Raw genomic sequence first — 20,383 nt, 5'->3', positions numbered from 1 at the left:
AATATGAATTTACTTGTTCTGAAAGACGTAGCTAGACATAAAATATAGGTGATGGATGTACAGTAATACCCTGTATACAGTAATAATTAATACTAAACATGTAAGTTCTACATGAACGTTCAACGACGATGCGTTTGAAGGAATTTACATGAAAGAACAAAATAATAGGATATATGTTCATCTATATGTCTCTGTGTATGTATAAGAACATGTTTATGCAACGTATATAAGAATATATACACACACACACACACACACATATATATATATATATATATATATATATACACACATATATGCCTATTTAAATGTATACAAGCCTACGTATGTATTTCTTAATATATATTATCCATAAGCTACTTTATTAGCAAAGAAAACAGACGCAAAAAATGGGAAAAGAAAGAATAACACTTATGTTTCAATGGCTTTATGGCAATGATTCAACGTTTTTGATTGTTACAGTTGTTATTAAATTTGTTCCATCTTAAGTTCATAAGCTGATCACGTTTGTTCAATAATAAATCAAACTGCATCAATCATCTATCGCTGCATTGAATATAAACCACTGATGAAGTATATAGCTTGCAGTAAATGGCGTTTGGATATCTCGATACCTTAGACGATACAGTCTCGTGAGCTAATTAATTATTTACCTATATTGATGCAATAATCCACGTGACGTGACACAAGCGCTAACTGTTGTCAATTCGTAACACTACAGTAAGTAACTTACTGCGAATTTCCCAATGATACGTCTGTTGGCTTATATATGCATGGCAGATGAATCATTTCGCCAGTTAAGACGATTGTACTTTAATTCTTGGTTAAAAGTGTCGAAAACCTCAAATTTGGCATCCATGGCGTTGCAGATGATGATGGCGTAGCAGAAAGTTTGACCTTTGACCACTCGTGTTATAACTATCCCTCATGGCGGCATAACAGGCATTGGCCAAAGTTTATATATCCACCAAGTTTGATGTCCACGATTCATATAGGAGGACATTGCTATACACACTTTTATGAGCATGCTATCTCCAATGACTTCTTGACACTTGACAAAGTTTGTGTCAATTAATGCGATATAAACATTGAAAAATTAAAGGTATCGTTCATTGTCTCATTTTGAAACGTTCTTTTATGCTCAGCTTTTGGTTCAATGACATTTGACCTTTATTAGCCAGGTGACCTTAATCTTAATGAATAAAACATATACTTTGAGAGTAAAGAGGCACTGAATCTCATGCCCAGGAATATGCCCACCAGTTTTTAGGTCTTTCTGCGACAGAAAATCTTGTTTAACGAGGTACATATACTGTATATACCTACATTTCTTTTTGACCACAATCGCCAAAATAGTGAGCCCATCCCATGTATCGTGTTACGCCTGACCGCCCCCTCCCTTCCGCCACTGATCCACTTCATCAGCTGGGTGCAGTTAAGCACCACAGGGGTGTGATGTACCATAATTATTCGAATTGTCACTGAAATATACGGTACCTCATCTCTTTAACATGTAGTCATCAGGTATAATGAGATCAAAATAATTCCAAAATTGGCTCCATCCTTGTAAATGCTAATTAAGTTTGACCATAACAGTTTGAAAGCATTAAAGCAGGTTTACACTTTTACCATGTACACAACTTATATTTATTTCTTCAGCCTGATGTGAGTTGCATATATCTCTCCGAAAATTTATGCAGCTTTTGTGATGTACGTTGTCCACCTTATTCCTAGCCTCAGTGGCTTCCATTGACTCTATGCTGTGATCAATCTTTCACATTTCAGCTCACAATTGGATCTGTGTCATTTGAGGACCATCTTTCAGTGTGTAGGGAGCTTGCGACGTTTCAATTATTATCAGCCATCTTTGGTACACTCGCCAGGGAAATATACCATTAATCTTACTCATTCACAACAATTTCACACCTCTCAAAACTAGGCACTTCTTGCTTACGCGGCACATCTCCTTGGCGACAAATATATATATATATATATATATATATATATATATATATATATATATATATAAAATCAACTTGATATTCATAAATGCAAAAGTCCACCTGCTCTTATACGGCTATGCTACAACGTGAATGTGTATCTGACAGCGCAGCTTGTAATGTGAAGAGAAGTTTGTTAGTGGTCGATGACGAAGTATTGTCATCACATTATCTGATTCACAATATCCATACACCTGGAGAACTATCTTTTTGTCGCGTTGTGAACACCACACTGTATCACCAAATTCAACTTCAATTATATAAGTCAACATACATGACATATGAGCGAAATACATTTCAGGCTCCTGGCCTGCATATCATTATAAATATATAAATATAATTTAGGCTATATATATATACATAGGATATATATATATATATATATATATATATATATATGTATATATATGTATATATATATATATATATATATATATATATATATATATATATATATATATATATATATATATGTATATATATATATATATATATATATATATATATATGTATATATATATATATATATATATATATATATATATATCCTATTTATTTGTGTTTGTGTAATACATGTAATATATTATCAAATATATTTGGTATACAATGCATTAGTATAATTATACTACTTACGATAACTATATGACTAACTTTATTCAATAGTGGTGATAGTGCTACTTTGAGGCTGGCAAAAACAAAATCCTTTCAGTGACATGCAAGCGTATATCTAGGCCTTCTATTCAACTACTATACTGCGCTTGAATACTTACTCCTGGGAAATTATTTTACTGTAGTTTTTATGCTGTGTATTTTTTTTATTTATTTGATAATGTATTGAATTTTAATAACCAACACGAACAACATTCACTAGACAGTTTTTTAAGACCTGGATGAATAAAACAACCATGATAAAAAACTGTGCACTTTGTGCTAAGTCGACTTTAACTGTTATCCATACTGACGGCAAATTGCAAAGCTATAGGCCTGTAGTAGTTGTTTCAGATGTGTTTTGAACATAGTCTGATTCTGTGTCTCATACAGTGTGTATAGACATGACAGGAAAATGATTTATCACAACATGAAACTTTTATAGGCTCGCTTTTTTTCACTTGTGCAAAGACACTGTTAGGAAAGGGCTGGGTGGTTGCAATTCTCTCGTTCAATAAATAACTTTTGTTATACAGTTGCGATGCTTGTTTTTTTTTTAAATTTTATTTCCACTTACTGTTAATTTTTATATGCGTGTCAAACAGACCTGGGATTTTAGCATATTCCCTCTTCAATTAGAATGAATGAATGGATGAATGAATGACTGGATGAATGAATAAATGAATGGATGAAACGGAAGAGCTTGAAAGAGATGATATGAAAGAAATGAATGAATTAAGACACAATGTAATGAACGAACGAACGAACGAACAAACGAATGAATGAATTTATGTATGAATGAATGGATGAATGATGGATGAAACGGAAGGGATTGAAAGAGATGATATGAAAGATATTTTCCCCATTTTGTGTGTATTTGGGAGGGGCAGAGAGATCTCAGTTAGCGGTTATATATATTTATATATATGCTTTGCCATGAAGTTACCTCTTAATTTTGAAGGAGTCATAAAGATAGCTATATACCCTCGTCTTTGTAATGGATTAGTGGATACTACTGAAAAATAAGCGGTACCTCATAAGTAATCCCCCCCCCCCCTTAGAGGGCGTATCAGGGTTCGTATATTCCTCCACAAAGACCGAAACTTTATCAATTCGACCTGACCTGACCTGACCTGACCCAATGTTACCTAGAGCCCGGAGAATCTTAATTACCTTGTTTAGTTTCATTGATGGCTTACACAATATGAACATTGTCTTTACACTCACTCTTTAAAATGTAAGTTAATATAAAAAAAAGGGGAAATAGTTTCCTCTTGATGAAACTTTGACCAAATGCATCGGGACAAAATGACAGCCCCTCAATTCAATCAAATGTATGACTTTCACGCTTAGATGTCTTTCAAAGGTAACAAGGATTTTGTTTGGCTTGTTGTTTTTTTCCATCAATCCATCCATCCATCCATCCATATATCCATCCATCCATCCAGTAGATACTTCTATGGAGTGCCAACCATGACAAAAATCTTATTTGAAATTAGGATAATAATTAATAGTGTTACAGTCGTCTGAACAGGAATCTGACGTCACTTGAGATATTGTTACGTTCATTCTCGTTAGCACGGTTTTTATTTTTATTTTTTGGCGGGTATCATAAAACAAAATCTTTGACATATGTTATAGGTTAAAGCAGCTGTTGGCGTTGATTGTGGTAATTCAATTCAATTCCATTTCCTTAATTTTATCAAATCATTGGTGCGGTACAAATAACGTACTGAGGGAAAAAAATAGAGAATGTATAATTAATAGGTTACATGTTTTAGTAATATAGAACACATAACATATGTACAAGAGCACAGAAACATGACTTTGTCACTGAATTGAAATTTAAACTTTTGATAAAGTGCGGGTTGGTGTGTCATTCCAAGTACAAATTATCTTCAATGTTTTTTTTTTGTTTTTTTTTGCATTGTGGTTGCAACTTGTAGACAATTTAACTTGCCGGCAATTTTGATTTTCGTTTTACATAGTATTACTTTAAATAAATTTGCGATTGCATCAAATTAAGAAATTCTCCTCAGAGCTTTTTTTTCCTTCTTCTTCTTCCTCTTTGCACCGAGTGAGGACTAATGAGCGATTTGGTTGTGTTCTCAACATTTCGTAGCCAAGATGCTCTTTTTTCACCGTAATCACATGCAACACTCAACCTGGGGAACTTCAAATTTTAATGAAACTATTGCATTCCGTATAATTGCGTCCAGTATTATGATGTTCTTTAAAACAAACGAACACTTTTTTTTACCCCAAAAAAAAAAAGGAAGAAGAGTAGGGTACTTTTTATTAGAAATCATGACACTTGTAAATTATGACAACGACAATGTTTAGTTTTCAGGCAATTTATATCAATTTGAATAATGTTGTATAACATTATGCTATACGTAATAAACCGGATAAATTATGCCTTACTTGACAGGTTACTAAAATGTAACTAAATTGCTATACAAATGAGAAAAGATGTATAAACACTCATTGTTGTGTACAAAATAACCATAGGATCATTCAGAGCCTTCAACATGTAACACATGTACATGCACAATATTTAAAAAAACTACATTATATCCTGTAGTTTAACAAAATGAAAAAAACAATTGGAAAGATGTATACTCGTTGTATACAAAATAACCATAGGATCATTCAGAGCCTTCAACAGGTAACACATGTACACAATATTTAAAAAAAAACTATATTATATCCTGTAGTTTTACAAAATGAAGAAAAGAGAGAATGATTAACAAAGTCATATTATAAATAGTTAATACTTCCTGAACTAGACCTATTTATTACATAGTACGGTATATATATATATATATATATATATATATATATATATATATATATATATATATATATATATATATATATAATGAAACGACCAGGTTATTCGATTGACAATTTCAGCAATGCAGAGAGAACCGTAAATTTGACATATTAAGTTCAAAATGCAAGGAGAAATTGAAAACCAAAATGCAATAAATTAAAAGTGCAACGTTGTGTAACAAGATCAAGCGGAAAATTATAAAAACATGCAACAAATTTGTATATATATTTTTTTAACTTTGGGGGAAGGGGGGGTGAGAGAATCCATGTTATTTGTTTATATTGTGACAGGAACTATATTATATGTTTAGATGAGATGATACTTTAACATTGTATTGTTACATCATTCAATCGCACGTTATAATCTATATACAAAAGACTGCGATATAAGTGACAGAGGTGCGTTGAAGTTATAGTATCAAGTTTACCGAAAGCGTTTACTTTGAAACAATAGTATATATGCTATAGGTCATAATTTAAGTTCAACAATTCAGATTAAAGTCATAAATAGACATGTTAAGGCAGCGTTTTGGTGTTGATTTTGATATAAAAAAAAGAAAGCCTTTGCTGCTACCACACCATATATAGATCAATAATTTGGCTAACCCGTCAACTTTTATTTCAAGTAAGGAAATAAAAGTTTTCTTCACAGTTTTGACATTTCTCTTTTATCATGACGGAAATCTTACAAAACTAAGAATCTATGGGAAATTTTGAGAACTGAATAGACTTCATAGACTAGAATAGACTTATATCTTGCACATTAACCTTCATTTAGCGAAGAAATATAACACAGGAGGGCGCCTAATCTTGCCTTATACGTTGTAGGTTTGGTAAAATAGCCGGCCAACGAGGAAAAAAGCTCATTTCACAACATTTTCATTTTATAGTTTTAGAAAGCCGGCATTGTAGTCCCTTTCAACGCCTTTTAAAAATAGCACTGTCATGAGCTTCAGCTAAAATTGTCATCGTTTTATTCCAAATATTCATGTACCAATATTTCCAGGCTACAGAAACAAATTGTTCATAAATATATATATAGCATGATAACCGTATGTAAGTTACTGATTTGAACTGTATGGAAGTTTATAATGTTTAGCTTATCAAAGCATGCGACTCTTGTGCTTAGAATAAAAATAGGTTTATTCCAAAATGTTGATTGTTTTCACCTTTCAAATTCCCTTTTAATTTCCACGTTTTTGAGACAATAACGAATTCGTTTGAAATATTTTGTGTGGTATAGTTCATAACAAAGATAGATTTTGTTACACCTATGACTATTTTTAATCGATTATAATATTGATCGCTGTTGCCAAATTTTATAATACTAAAATTGAAATGTTATACTGTTAGATATATTGTGACGGAGCCCGGAATCATTTTTTCCCCTTTACATTCAATTCTCTTAATGTTGACAAATGTTTAGCTAACCTTCATTTAATTTCAGTAGAACTAATTAATCGGCACATTTTGTTACATTTGTTATAGTTACTAGAATTCACTTCACACATATAGTACGTTTCTAGACTCCATATGAAGTAACGAAATGCCAGGATGACTTCAAACAGCCTTCAGATGAATTTCAAATAAATGTCATCGCATATGTGTTTTTTTTTCTAAATAAAAAGTCAATAATCTTACAGACGAACGTTTTTTCTTCTGTGTGACATATATTTGAAGGCCTGCAGTTTCTTTCACCTTGCCTTCATTCTCTCTGGATACAATTTTCGCTCAAGTTATATGAGAAAAATTTTGCTGTAAATGTCGAACAGCCTCAATATATTGTAAACCTTATACGCAAAATTTGGTTTCTTCTGCATAAATTAAACACATGCATGACCTTTTCGTCAAGCTCCGAGACTATATGCACTGCAGTATAAGAGGAAGCTTTTTGTTATCCCGCCCAAGACTTGCTTCAAGTGATCTATCACTTTCGGCTATCTTGAGGTTGGTTTTAAGAGTTACTATGGCAACTGATCTTCCCAGGGGTATCTTTGACTCATAAGAGAAGAGCTCTCGTCATTCTTAACAGCATGTTTACTAGGTCGGCTTTGAGATAAGTCTGCATGAAGACTATGTGTACTGGATATATAGGCTAGTGTATATTATGCCGGTTTGATTTGTCGCGCGTTTGTAGTTGAAATGTGTTAGGCTATAGGCTAGGCTACAATTCCATGTGGAGGAGGAAAAAGGTCTATTTGGTTTGTTATTTAAGCGATTTACACAATAAATGCTCATTGTACCCTATGAGATGATGATACGGTATTTCTAGCATGTTAAGCTATGGGTGTGGTTCTGAAGACACCTGAATTTGTCCTCATTTATAGTGTTTTTAGTGTTTAAAAATTATTGAAGGGGAGAAAAATAGTTGGTTGATAGTGCAGAATTTGACTATGACAAATTCTGTGATAATGACCATATACAGTAAGCATACACATAACGAAATCCAGCAAGACGTTTTGGCCAAATTATGTAGATTAATGACACGTGCAAGATCTTCAATTACATTCTATTCCTAGAAATTTCAAATGAATTTTACCTTATCAGCTATAAGTCTTTCTATATCGACGTTAATGCTGACATTCTGTATATATAGTCTTATATAGATCTCATATAGAGTTCTTTATGATATCTCCTAGTGTTTAAGTATCAGCCTGTTATAGATCTATGATTTATGACGTGTGAGCATCATCTCTTGATTATTATAAAGTAGGATATATATAGTTATTGCACCCACCATTCTAGCATTTCAAATTTCAAAATATTTTCCAACATTTTTACCATTGGGTATTAATTTTCAAATAGTATACTTTTCTGTGTCTGGTTAGGCCTATTTTTTTTTTACATATATTTTTCTAAGTACAAGGTTTAACAATTTGTTCACTTGTAATTTTGCAAATGACAAAGTTCTCTTACATTTCCAAGTAACTTAAGAGTGCGCTCTGAGTTATAAGTACCATTTATTATAATTATTATTATTTTTATTAAACAACATCGAATATGTAAACTAGGTCGTCATCCATTTCTTTCAAAAAAGTGAATATATTCTTTCAAAATAAGACTAAATTACTGTGGGGGGAAAGAATGACTTTTAAGCATCATCAATGCTATATACCAGTGTTCTCTGTGAGTATAATTTTGCATGCTATCATTGCGTGACTTTATCACACATTTTTTTCTCCCCCCTACATTCTCCCTTTTATTTTTTCTAATCTCATATCGCATAGTTGTCATCATTATTTTCTCAACCATGCATGCGAACCATATGTGTACCCCGAGGTCGTACTGTACGTAGCTTTCTTGGATACCTCTGGTAAACTGTGAAATATACTATTCGACCTCGCACCAGACCGGCAGGTGCCTCATTCCGTAAGCAATTAAATGCACGAGCGGACTGATCATATAGTAAAAGAATAAATGTTTAGATATGAAGATAAGAAAGAGAGAGAAAGATAGGAGAGAGAGGAAAGCCTGAGTCGTAATTACCCTAAAGGTACGACCGACTAGTTTTAGTGTGGTTTCTATCTATAGTTATTTTAATAAATAAAGACCATTCCAAACTCAAGCTCTATAGGTGAGTTCGCTTGGTCAGGCTTATATCCTAATGGAAAAAAAAACATGAAGCCAATTATAAGCAATTTGTTTTGGAAATCTCAGCAATTTTGAACAACAACAAAACATGTACATAATATAATAGAGGCACATGTGAAATTCCCGGAGAGGTTATATTCAACATGACGTAAATAAATCAAGTTTAATTATTTATTTATTCATTCATTTATTCGTGCATTCAAAAAAATCAAGTTTAATTATTTATTTATTCATTCATTTATTCGTGCATTCCTTCATTCATTCATGTATCTTTTCTATATGCAATGTATTCATAATAATACATTGAACAATTTCTTTATATTCATTCAATTATCTCCTTTTTTATAGAAAGAATGATAATTATGTAGAGCAAACTATAAGAATAGTTGTTTTCAGTGACTATTCAAATCTGACGAAGCTGTTATGGCAAAACTCTAAATGCCATTATATGAAAACAAAGCAAAGAAAACAAGTAGATTACAAATCACACTAACCCCATCCTACCCCACCTCCTCTACCCTCCCCCATCCTCCCCATGCCCCACATCTCCTTCAGAAAACTCCGCTTTACCCGATAATAAAACAAGTTCCAAGTAATACATATCATCAGCGTTCAAAGCTTCTTAATAATATATAAAAATATAAATATATAAATATATATATATATATATATCCATTATGTGAATATGTACAAACTTATTGTCAAGTGAGAAGTCATTACTTATAACAAAATATAAGTGCAAGCAACCTTTCATCCAATTTTGCCTCCAAAACACCGTATCCACACATTTTGTTAATTTATCTCATTACATTAGCCAAATAAATAACCCTTTAATAAGTTACCGATAACATCGTGCAATTTGTAGCAATCTCTCTAATAGTTTTTGAAAAATATAATAAAATCCTTTGTGAAATAGTGCCAAACTGAAACGGTAGCTAAAATCACTTCATAACGTTATTCTCGGGACTTCGGCGAGTGATATTTGCATGTCGTATTACAAATTCTGAATACAATGGTTCTACATTTCACATACGCAACAATAAATTCCCAGGTTTACGCAATTAAAACCAAGGTGTCAAATTGATTAAACTACTTAAACATGTGTCAGGTTTCGTATAATATGCACAATGTTCGCATTCGTTGTATCATGCTATATGGATACGTTTATTTCTGCATGCATATATGTATACGGTATATATATATATATATATATATATATATATATATATATATATATATATATAATATTTTTCGTGTATGCACTGTTTAAAATATGTTGCACATCATATATTCCCAGCTAGACTTCATATGCACACAACCAACAAGCCATCCTGCCTTAATTACACAAAAGGGCTCTCATTCTATAATTGCTTTTTACAGCTTACTTCTGAAACCCGCAGAAATGATCTCTTATGAATATGTATGAGTTAACGTGCGACCTTCTCTTAACTGTACTGTACTGTGCGTGCGTGTGTGTGTGTGTGTTTCACTGTGGTCGATATATCCATATACAATATTGTGTACTACTAACATTGCATGAGGCATAGTTTTGTACATATTCGTCAGGCAATATAGTGAATGTGTTGTTACGCGGCTTTCAGTTGGAGATGGCCCTATTTTGTATGGGAATAAGCGTATTCTAAGTGACAGAATAACAGCTGTCATTCTATTTGTTATTTGTTTGTGTTTTTTGTGAGGTTTGTTGGTGAATAATCTACCAAATTCGGAAAGGTGAACATTAGAATTTACAACACAACTAAAATTCAATAGGATTGCGTATATAAACACTGAACGGATTGAATATTATTGTCTTCCACTGTATCAAATCATTTCGGATATATTTGAGGTGAAATATTAAAGAATTGTGAACGATGGAGAAATTTACTTTGCAACTGAAATAGTAATACAGTATGATTCGGAAAACATTGTGTAAACGAGAAAAAACGTGATTGATTCATGTTCCGGAGAAAACCACAAATCTTTCTCATCGAGTTAATTACTGTAACGTGATCGGTGAGTTATAGCTTTCGCCTCTTGCACGCAAATAGTATGTAGGGCATTATTGCATGGTATAGCAAAACCGTTTCGTCACTAAAATGGTCAACCCTGTAAATATTTTCACAAATACTCCGTTTTAAGTTTGTTTTAGTGTATAAAGTATTTAAAATATGTACTTATCAATTAAGTTGAAACTCATAGTTTTTTTGGTCACTAGAACATTAGTTCAAATAGTATGCATAATTATAAAAGAAGAATACAATGTGAATGTCTTATGCACATACACGTATAATGTGATAAAACTGATTTGTCAACCTGTGGCAAAAGACTGAGAAATTGATTTTACTCTTCTGTAATTTAACAAAAATGTATTCCCTAAATATTCATTTGAATTTATATGACTTTTCAATGTGATAACGCGGCACCAAAGCAATACAGCTGAAAACATATATAAAATTGATTGAAGCTGTTAGAAAGCTTAGGCTTTGTGAATTCTATTACCAGCCACAATAAAAACATTCAGTCTATAGAAAATGTTGCAGTTTAATGATTTTATATTTTTTGGAAATAGACAAGCTATATTGACGGCTGAATCGAATTGCTTGTTTATACTATTTACTTAGTAAGTATATGATAAACTACGGTACTCCCGTGAAAGATGTGAAATAAATAGATACACTTGTGGAGTTGTTATTGTATAATATAGATCATGTTTTAGGTAATAACGGAAGCCACAAACGCACTATCTGAATTTGGGCTTGATTACAATCTCGCTACCGAGTCATTCTATATATAGCTTCTTTGATGTACGAATTGCGTATACTTCTAGTCAGTTCACCAGAAGAAGACAAAAGCGATAAAAACCATTGGAACACACAAAAACAACAACAGCAAAAAATTGAACAAAATCCCGAAATCTTGCAATGTAGATTTATGTGTTCTGTTTTTTACACTTCCAGAATTCCTATTTATTCAATGCAAATTATGAATTATAGACCACAAAATTGTCAGAATTAAAAAGGCATAAGCGCACTAAAATACATTTAGACGAAGCGAAGCTACTTCCTTTGAAAGTACCTTTCAATAGTTGATTAAACCATATTTCCAAATTATTCCTGGCTCGTAAATCAGTGTCCCCTTAACTGCAATACCCCCCTTTGCGATCATCTTAGCATAACTACTTGAGTTCACCGTAAACAAGCTTACTGACCTACATGGGTGGGTGGGTGGGTGGGGGGGGGGGGGTGATATTTGTACACCTAGAATACAATTTCAAAACAATAAGGATCACCCAAAAATGATTTCAAAATGGTATTAGTTTTGTTTTAGACTCGACAGTTGTATATGCATTATATGTTTTTGTCCAGATAAGTGTAATAAAATGATGAAACAATACCTAAAACATTCATGTCTTAGTAAATATACTAAAAAAAATGTGGTCGTCACCTGGTGTTACCTATTTATTGATTGACACAATTTGCAAAAGAATCGTATAAGTTCTGACATCGTGTATATATCCCGTTATCATTTCACATATGTAAATTAAAATCAACTGAACCACAAAGCACAATTAAGGCAGTCATCTCGAACCTTTAAACGATGACTTTAAGACCGTGAAAAGGCGTTGCCATAAGTCTATATGATGTATTCCTATAACACTTTTTTTTTTTAACAAGTTTTGAGAAATTATCATTTAAGCAGCTGAGTTCCATCAGTTAAAGTGACTGGACCATTAGTCTAATGCACAGATCGTTACGTCACTTGTTGGGATGCAAAAAAATAAATAATCAATGTGAAAATATGAGACTTTTATGACCTCGAAATGTTTACAATGCGTTACAAATTTGTCAAGGACATATGGTGTTGAATGTCATGCAAGGGTGCTCTGTTGAATTTAACCAAATATCCTTTGGTTGAATTGTTAGAATTTACAACGAAAAAAAAAAACCCCGATGGATTAATATTAACATTTAGGCCTGCAGACTGAGGAGTCGACGTCATCACATATTTATGATTAAAGGAGAATAACAGATATTTATCACATCATAGAAAGTAAGTAATTTGCAACCGGGATAGCTAAAGAAAACATTACTGACACTCAAAGTTGTATTCCGCCCCCCCCCCCCCCAGACATTCACATATAAAGACTAACCTACTGTTGATAGCCATCCTTTAATAAACATATCGTTGCACAAAGAGACGATTTAGGTTGCATAGGTGTTAGTTTGTTTTCATTCTTTTATTATAAAATCAGATATAATCTCTGAGTTAGTTGTTATTTACTTATTTTGTCAACAACAATCGTTCAGCTTGTTTGATAAAGTATGGTATACCACTTGTTTTGCGATGACGTGACAGAACTGAACCACATGCGTTCGCTGCGTGCGTTCGCTGTTGCGTAGAAAATACACCTAAAAGCAGTACCGTATATGACAATGGCGCATATTGTACTAACATCCAAAGTGTATATAGGCCTATACGTAATGGAAAACGACTCTGTTGCAAATAATTCAAAGATTGAAAGCTTTTAACTAGTAATCTAATTTGTAACATTTGGCTAGAACACATGTGGGGCTTGACCATATATGTTACTGCTCACATTTAGACTTTTGTTCCGTCTAGAGAAAAAAAGGTTCATAGCAACGAAATATTTTAAGAGGTCTATGTTCCATGCATCACCTGAAACTTTATTTATAACATCATTCATGTGAATGTTATAGCATCACACAACTAATCATACCTCCCTCAAATTCATATGTCATCACACACAAAACCAATTTAGTTGTATAGTCGTTATATACACTCTCATTAGTAGGCATTCCACTTTTATCATATAATCTCATCAATGGAAAGACTGTATTCATTGCTGTTGTAAGTTCTTTACGCTCAACTTGTGCTTCATACTATAGTGCCACTGAACTTATAAAATACAAAAGAAGGTATTTCATAAGTGGGTATCCGTTGTTATGTCGATTTTTACCAGCCTTACATCTTACTATAGGCTTACATAACAACAGGGTTCATATACCTTTTTTCCCCTCTTCTAAAATTAATGTGGATATGATAATCAACTGTTAAAGATATTAACACTTTCCCTGGATGAATATCTTTGTCCGCACCCAAACCTTTGTTTCAAAGATCAATAATTATCTTTTCACTGGCGACTCCCTGCAGCTGACAGTGAAACCACCATTGATTTCTGTCAGGGTTGGTGTCGAGTTTTCAACAATCTTGTACGTCAATGAGGATATGTGTGTACCATTACTAATAATATAAATGTTCTATGATCGCTATGTATGTTCATGGTTATGAATATATATATTTGTGTAGCCGAGCGTTCGAAGACTTTCTCTTACATTATCTTGCGAAGGCTATCAGTGATTTTGTTTTTATTTCACGGTTGTTCATATGCACGCGTGGGTATGATCACGCATGTGTGTATGTTTGCGTGTGTGGAATGGCAACTTATTTTTGCTTTAGTATGTAATTACTACTGAAGTAAAACCCTCATTTTGATAATCTGATGAAGATTTCGTGAGCGGACCGTACATTTTACAAAGCAACCAAAAGCTCTGTGTAAGAACTATAACATGTGAAGCCAATTCCACGATGTTTAAGAAGATAATGGTCCTTTAACGTATGTTCCGATTTTACCGACAAATATCAAATACCAGAAACAATTGATATGCCACACAGACATGCGCACAGCGTCGACCGCTTCTACAGCAGTATATGATAATTGTATTCATGACCAATGATAGATAGCCTACAGATAGTGTATACCCGCACATATCACACCACATCACAGAAAGAGTAGGCGTCGTACAAAGCTCAGAATTTTATCACTCTCATGAGTCTATTAAACAAGAAGAAATGATTTTGTACATCCTGTTAAAGAAAGACCACTAAAAAATAGTAATCTCCTCAACGAGATTTCCCAATTGAAGACAGAAAAAAATAATCAGATTTCTCTGAAACTATTCCCGCCTTTGTTTTGTCTATATCTCCGTTTTTTATTACACGAATCGTAAAAATCATCCGTCTGCCCCATGCTCTTACTGCAGTGTGTGAATACAGATGTTTGTGACATTTCGTAAATTTCATTATTGTGTTGTAATCAATACGGTATATTGATGTTACTCTCTATACCAGGAGTCCTTATATACGTACTCTACCTTGTCAAATGGCTTATATACCATTCGTCAATGTCCTTGTCAGAATCTTCCCTTGATTTCTCACGGAAATTTGTTAACTTTTTTTTTATAAAATCATTTTTTCCCCACTTTATACTTTCTCCGAGGCGATCACTTCTACCACGAACTACAAATTCCAGTTCGACTTTTAAATTTTTATTATACTTTCATTTATTAACAGCACTGTAAACTATATATATATATATATATATATATATATATATATATATATATATATATATATATATATATATATATATAAATCATGATTGAACTATATATTTTGTATCGATGGTAATTCACTTTACGTCCGCGCATGCATGACAGTTAATATATTGCCTCGAATTTTAGCATATTCATTCCTTGAATTGGGGATAGTCATAGTTCGGTAATTCCTGGAATTTTGTTGGCTCATTTTGAGTAGACATCATTGGTTATATAGAAAACAGCTTACAGTTTTATTTAATTCATTGTGGTATAGTTATATTATGAAGAAAAGAGTTATTTTCATTTGAGTTTTTCCCCCATCGTGTCCCTCATGTACGATTAGTATCTAGCGAATTAACATGCTTGGGCTTGTATAGTGTATAGCCTGCTATATATACTATACAAACCTGTCTCTATTTTTCGAGAATGAAAGAAATATCAGAACTTTTGCTTATTATTTATTTTAAAAGATGATATGCAGTATGTATGTAATTATGTTACTCGGACCATATTTTTTGAGCTTCCAATCATTGTTGTATAGTGTGCAGAAAGGCCATCTATAGAAGGTAAGGTAAGGGAAGATTAGGTATAATATATATGTTTCAGATGCGTCAATATTTGAAAGCCTAATCGTAACATGATTAATAATTGCTGATACTGATTGATAGGCTAATATTATTCTACTCTTTTCTTTCATTATAGAATGGCACAGTTAACCACGTCACCATCTACGCCGTACTCGGACACGGTGGACAGCGGCAAGCGGGAGAGTGAGTCGGGGGAGTCTGACGGCAGCGCCAGAAGGAAATCAAGGCTAGGTTTCCTTCTATCTGTCCTCACTAGCGATCGTTCCTTGTTTATATTTAGCGAAGAAAACGTCATCCGAAGATGTGCAAAATGGCTGACCGAGTGGCCATATCCTTTTACAAATTATGATTATGATTACTATTATTATTATTTGTTGTTTCAAATGTCTGCAAACTCATTTTCGTTTGATAACGTGAAACAAAACAAAATGATGATTGGAAAGATGATATAATGTAGCCTACTACTACTTTAAATCGTCTGCAAATTCATTTTCGTTTATAACGTGAAACAAAACAAAAATGATGATTGGAAAAGATGATATAATGTACTAATACTACTCTAAATAATTAAGGTCGTGTGGTTGAATGTTATATATAATGTAATATCATTCAGGGTCACATGATAATCTCTGGTACTATTGACATCCATTATCATTATCATTATCTTGAAATCATATCAACCAGGGATAGATGTATCTGTACATCATTATAGAGGGGATTATATTCCAGGCATATTGGTGAAATTTGTATCCAGTTGCAATATAAGTGTCATTCTTAGCTATTTAGGACCACGAAAAATTCTGTGTCCAATTACGATTTTTGCTCTTTTTTTATTGAGAATTCTGTGATCCAAGAAAACAGATCAAATGTCATACTCGTCAGTCCTCACCTATATAACTCAATACAGAAATTACGTATTTGGTTTTCACCATTGTGTGATTTTGAGCTGCGTCAAAAACCAATGATGTATAAGGCATAAAGAAAAACGCTCCAATTCAAATTTGTTTGAAATTAAAAAAAAGACTGAGGTTCCAGAAAATATCGTTTGAAGCTTGAACACTGAATAATATTAAAATAATATGTTTGATATTACTACCGAGAAACCTATTTGCAACCATCTTGGATTAACATAGGCCTTTTTTCCGTGTCCAAACAGGGGTGGGGGGGGGGTCGTTTTAACCAAGTTAAGGTTTTTAAAATAATAGATTTACAGTCAAACTCTTTGCTTATACTTTCAAAAATTTAAGTAAGAAATTATGTAAGAATAGTTCACGCTATATATATATATATATATATGACAGAGTGCGTCTGTGATGAAACGTGGTGGCAGTTTTATTACACGGAATATAGCGGACGTGTATAGGCCTATTTGCTCTAGTTGCGCCTTGACGGATTTGCGTTACTAATATGATTAATGTATGAAGGTATATAGAGTCCATTGTCCCCCTTCTATTACTGTACTTGCATATAGCCAATACACGATTCGGATCGCTTCGTTTCCACTGTATAGTAATTGCAAGCTATATAGGACATATACATTTGTCTAAGTCCAATATACGCTTAGAGTCCATCCTGGGAGTAGGCAGTTTCCCGCTATGTTAATATATAGACACACTATTGTGTGAAATGTACGGTGCGCCGCTGCAGAGATAATTACACTGAACTTAGATTTTGAGCACCTGCATATCACATAGTGCGCCATTGTTACAGGACATTTGCATTAGCCCAAGTATTTTTGGTTCATTTTTCATTCATTTTGATTTTATGTTATTAACATCATGTTATGATATAGCAAAATAGAATAAAGGACACAAATGACACTATAGATGACCAAAGTACACATCAGTAATATAGCCAAAGCTGATAGAAATTGTCCAAGCAGGGAGAACGTATAAACTACTCGCTATAACTAGAAGAAAAAAAACACAGATTTTCAATTTGGTCACATTTCAAACGTGAAACAATCGGTAACGTCAGACTCATTCTGAGGCGGATACAAGATTTCAAAGAGGACATGTTTGTCCATCAGTTGGTTGAAACGCATGACTCCAATGTAGGGATGTGTTGGGGTACCTCCCCGCAACAAAACAAAAAAACAACAACAACATTTTAGACGTAAAATGGTGCATTCGATCTGAGACAAATTTAGGCTAGAAATTATAGGTCCATATAATTAGGGCTACACGCAAGGATGAAGTAGTAACTATAATTTTAATTTTTGGGTAGGGGTTGAAAGGGAGAGGGGAGGAGGGTCAGGCGGGCTCAGGTCCTTAGCCAGTAATTCTGAGTTTGATGAGCAGAAGGCTCGTGTTTCGTAACTTGAGAAGTATGTGTAAACGGTGATGATGGTGGTACAGTAACGGTGTGGCGTGGTACACACTATAGTCTGTATCATTTTCGATCATACCGTACATCATACATCTTTGCAGCCATATTTCATACCTCTTTTTATAAAAAAAAATATAACTTGACGTGATTCAACCCATGCATGCACGGATGATGAAAATGAGTTTTTCGCGGTAGAGCTCACGTACCACCTATATAAAAAATTTAACATCCGTTTTTTTTTTTTTGTATCTCGAACAGAAAGTCAAGTTCCCTTTAAAGTACAAACTTCTAACGATTTATAATAAATTCAATTAAGAAGTTGTTGATACTTCAAGGTTTCACAAATTGTCATATATATATATAATGACATTAGAACATGATGCGATGGTGGTGGTTTTAATATGTTGGAATAAGTGAATCGAGGAGACTTCCGAATTCGAACTATATACATCAAAGACAATTTTCCTGGAACCATATATAGCCGTTTATTGTTAGATATAATCATTATAACGTGTATGATTAATAATTCAGCTCCATTCAATTTGTAAACTGGAATAATCGCATATAGACTGGTGGTGAAGTCATGCATGAGAAACATACCCAACCCATCATCATTATATATTGGTGTATAGGGTTTAAAAAAAATAAGTTGCATTTGTGTCCAAACAATTAGCTAAATGTCATTTCATTTGAGCGAGATATTATTCTTCAACATTGAAAACTTGAGCAAGTCTAAGTATGGCATCATCAAGTAACATGTTCATGAACTATTAATGGCATTTTTATTCGTTACAATGTTATATCAATTTTTTTTTTCGGAATCGAGAGGTTTTGGGAAAGCTGAATCTAAAATATTGAAATCTATAACATGGTCTTATACTGACATTGGTTACAGTTTCAATAATATTTACTCGTTTTATCTTGAAAATATGAATAGACCAAACGAAAGGGAATTGGCCCCCTCTTGAGAACCCCACCGGTGTAAACTATTCAATCCTGCACCGAGCACCGAGCACCGACCCCCTCCCTCGCCCGTTGTGACAAATGGTTGACCGTAAAACTGACTTCACATGCCACCAAAAAATGTGTACATTTTCCTGCTAATATTCTTGTGTTATATTTCTAGTAAATAAACATGAACGAAATACTGCATTTGAGAAGCTTTAATTACACGCCAGGTCAAGTCTACAGTGCGTTCATACAGTCCAAGGACATCGTTACCAGTTCCAATTTTCATTTTTCACAGTACCGAGACTGGGTAGCTTTATTAATGTAATTACAAGGCACTCTACGTTGCTGTTTATAGGGAAACTAAATTTTAATCATAACAAAACATAGATTAGGCCAATTATGATATGTCTCTAACCTTTTCCGCTTAGGCTATGCCATACGCATCAAGTCGCTCAGTTCACAAAACTTACTTCTTCGCAAGGTTTGTAGAAGTAACGCCCGCGATTCGTGTCGACTCTGCATTTGTGCTTCCCATACCTGTTTTGTATTCATTTTTACATATTTTATGTCTGTGAGAAAATTTCCACCGGCTCTCTCTCTCTATATATACGTGTCATCCATAGTAGAGAGCGCTATATTGATCACTGTTACGCCTCCGTCTATTTACGATTGTCTGTGCTGCTTGCTGTATGGTAAACTCTTTCATTATACACGAACCGTTCACGCTTCGTGGGATTTCTTAATTAAGTAAGGCTGTACGCCGTTCTACGGTATGTATGTTTAACTAGTTATCACAGCTCATGCGATCGAACAATGGAAGCGGCTGGTGTATCACGGTTAATTATAGATGAGGTTGACTTTTTGAGTCATGGAAAGCTATAGTTAAGTAGAATTGTCATTCGACTGTGGAAAATTCAAACCTACATAAATTCACATCCATACAGGGTGAATTTGGCATCACGGTTTTAGATAACTGCATTAAGGAAGGACAGTGAGTCAAATTCCACGAATTTTGCGCACTCAACTGCACATGCACCCGCAAACC

The 20,383-nt window shown here is 33.5% G+C and overlaps 1 protein-coding gene across 5 annotated transcripts in view; it reads left to right on the top strand.

Moving 5' to 3' along the window:
* The window catches only part of LOC139964261 (voltage-dependent calcium channel type A subunit alpha-1-like), a 270,526-nt gene that overhangs the window by 110,561 nt on the left and 139,582 nt on the right, over positions 1–20,383 (top strand). For 4 of the 5 annotated variants that reach the window (XM_071965717.1, XM_071965716.1, XM_071965715.1 and 1 more), the window contains one exon: positions 16,175–16,387. In XM_071965717.1, the coding sequence (XP_071821818.1) occupies positions 16,175–16,387 (213 nt within the window). Of the gene's footprint in view, positions 1–10,848; positions 11,088–16,174; positions 16,388–20,383 lie in introns of those variants that run through there. The other variant, XM_071965718.1, reaches the window with a different exon arrangement.

Source organism: Apostichopus japonicus, chromosome 22, assembly GCF_037975245.1.
Source record: "Apostichopus japonicus isolate 1M-3 chromosome 22, ASM3797524v1, whole genome shotgun sequence".
In the NCBI taxonomy this organism is placed as follows: Eukaryota; Metazoa; Echinodermata; class Holothuroidea; order Aspidochirotida; family Stichopodidae; genus Apostichopus; species Apostichopus japonicus.
The sequence above is the reverse complement of the archived record's forward strand: the minus strand, read 5'-3'. Positions and strand labels throughout refer to the sequence as shown.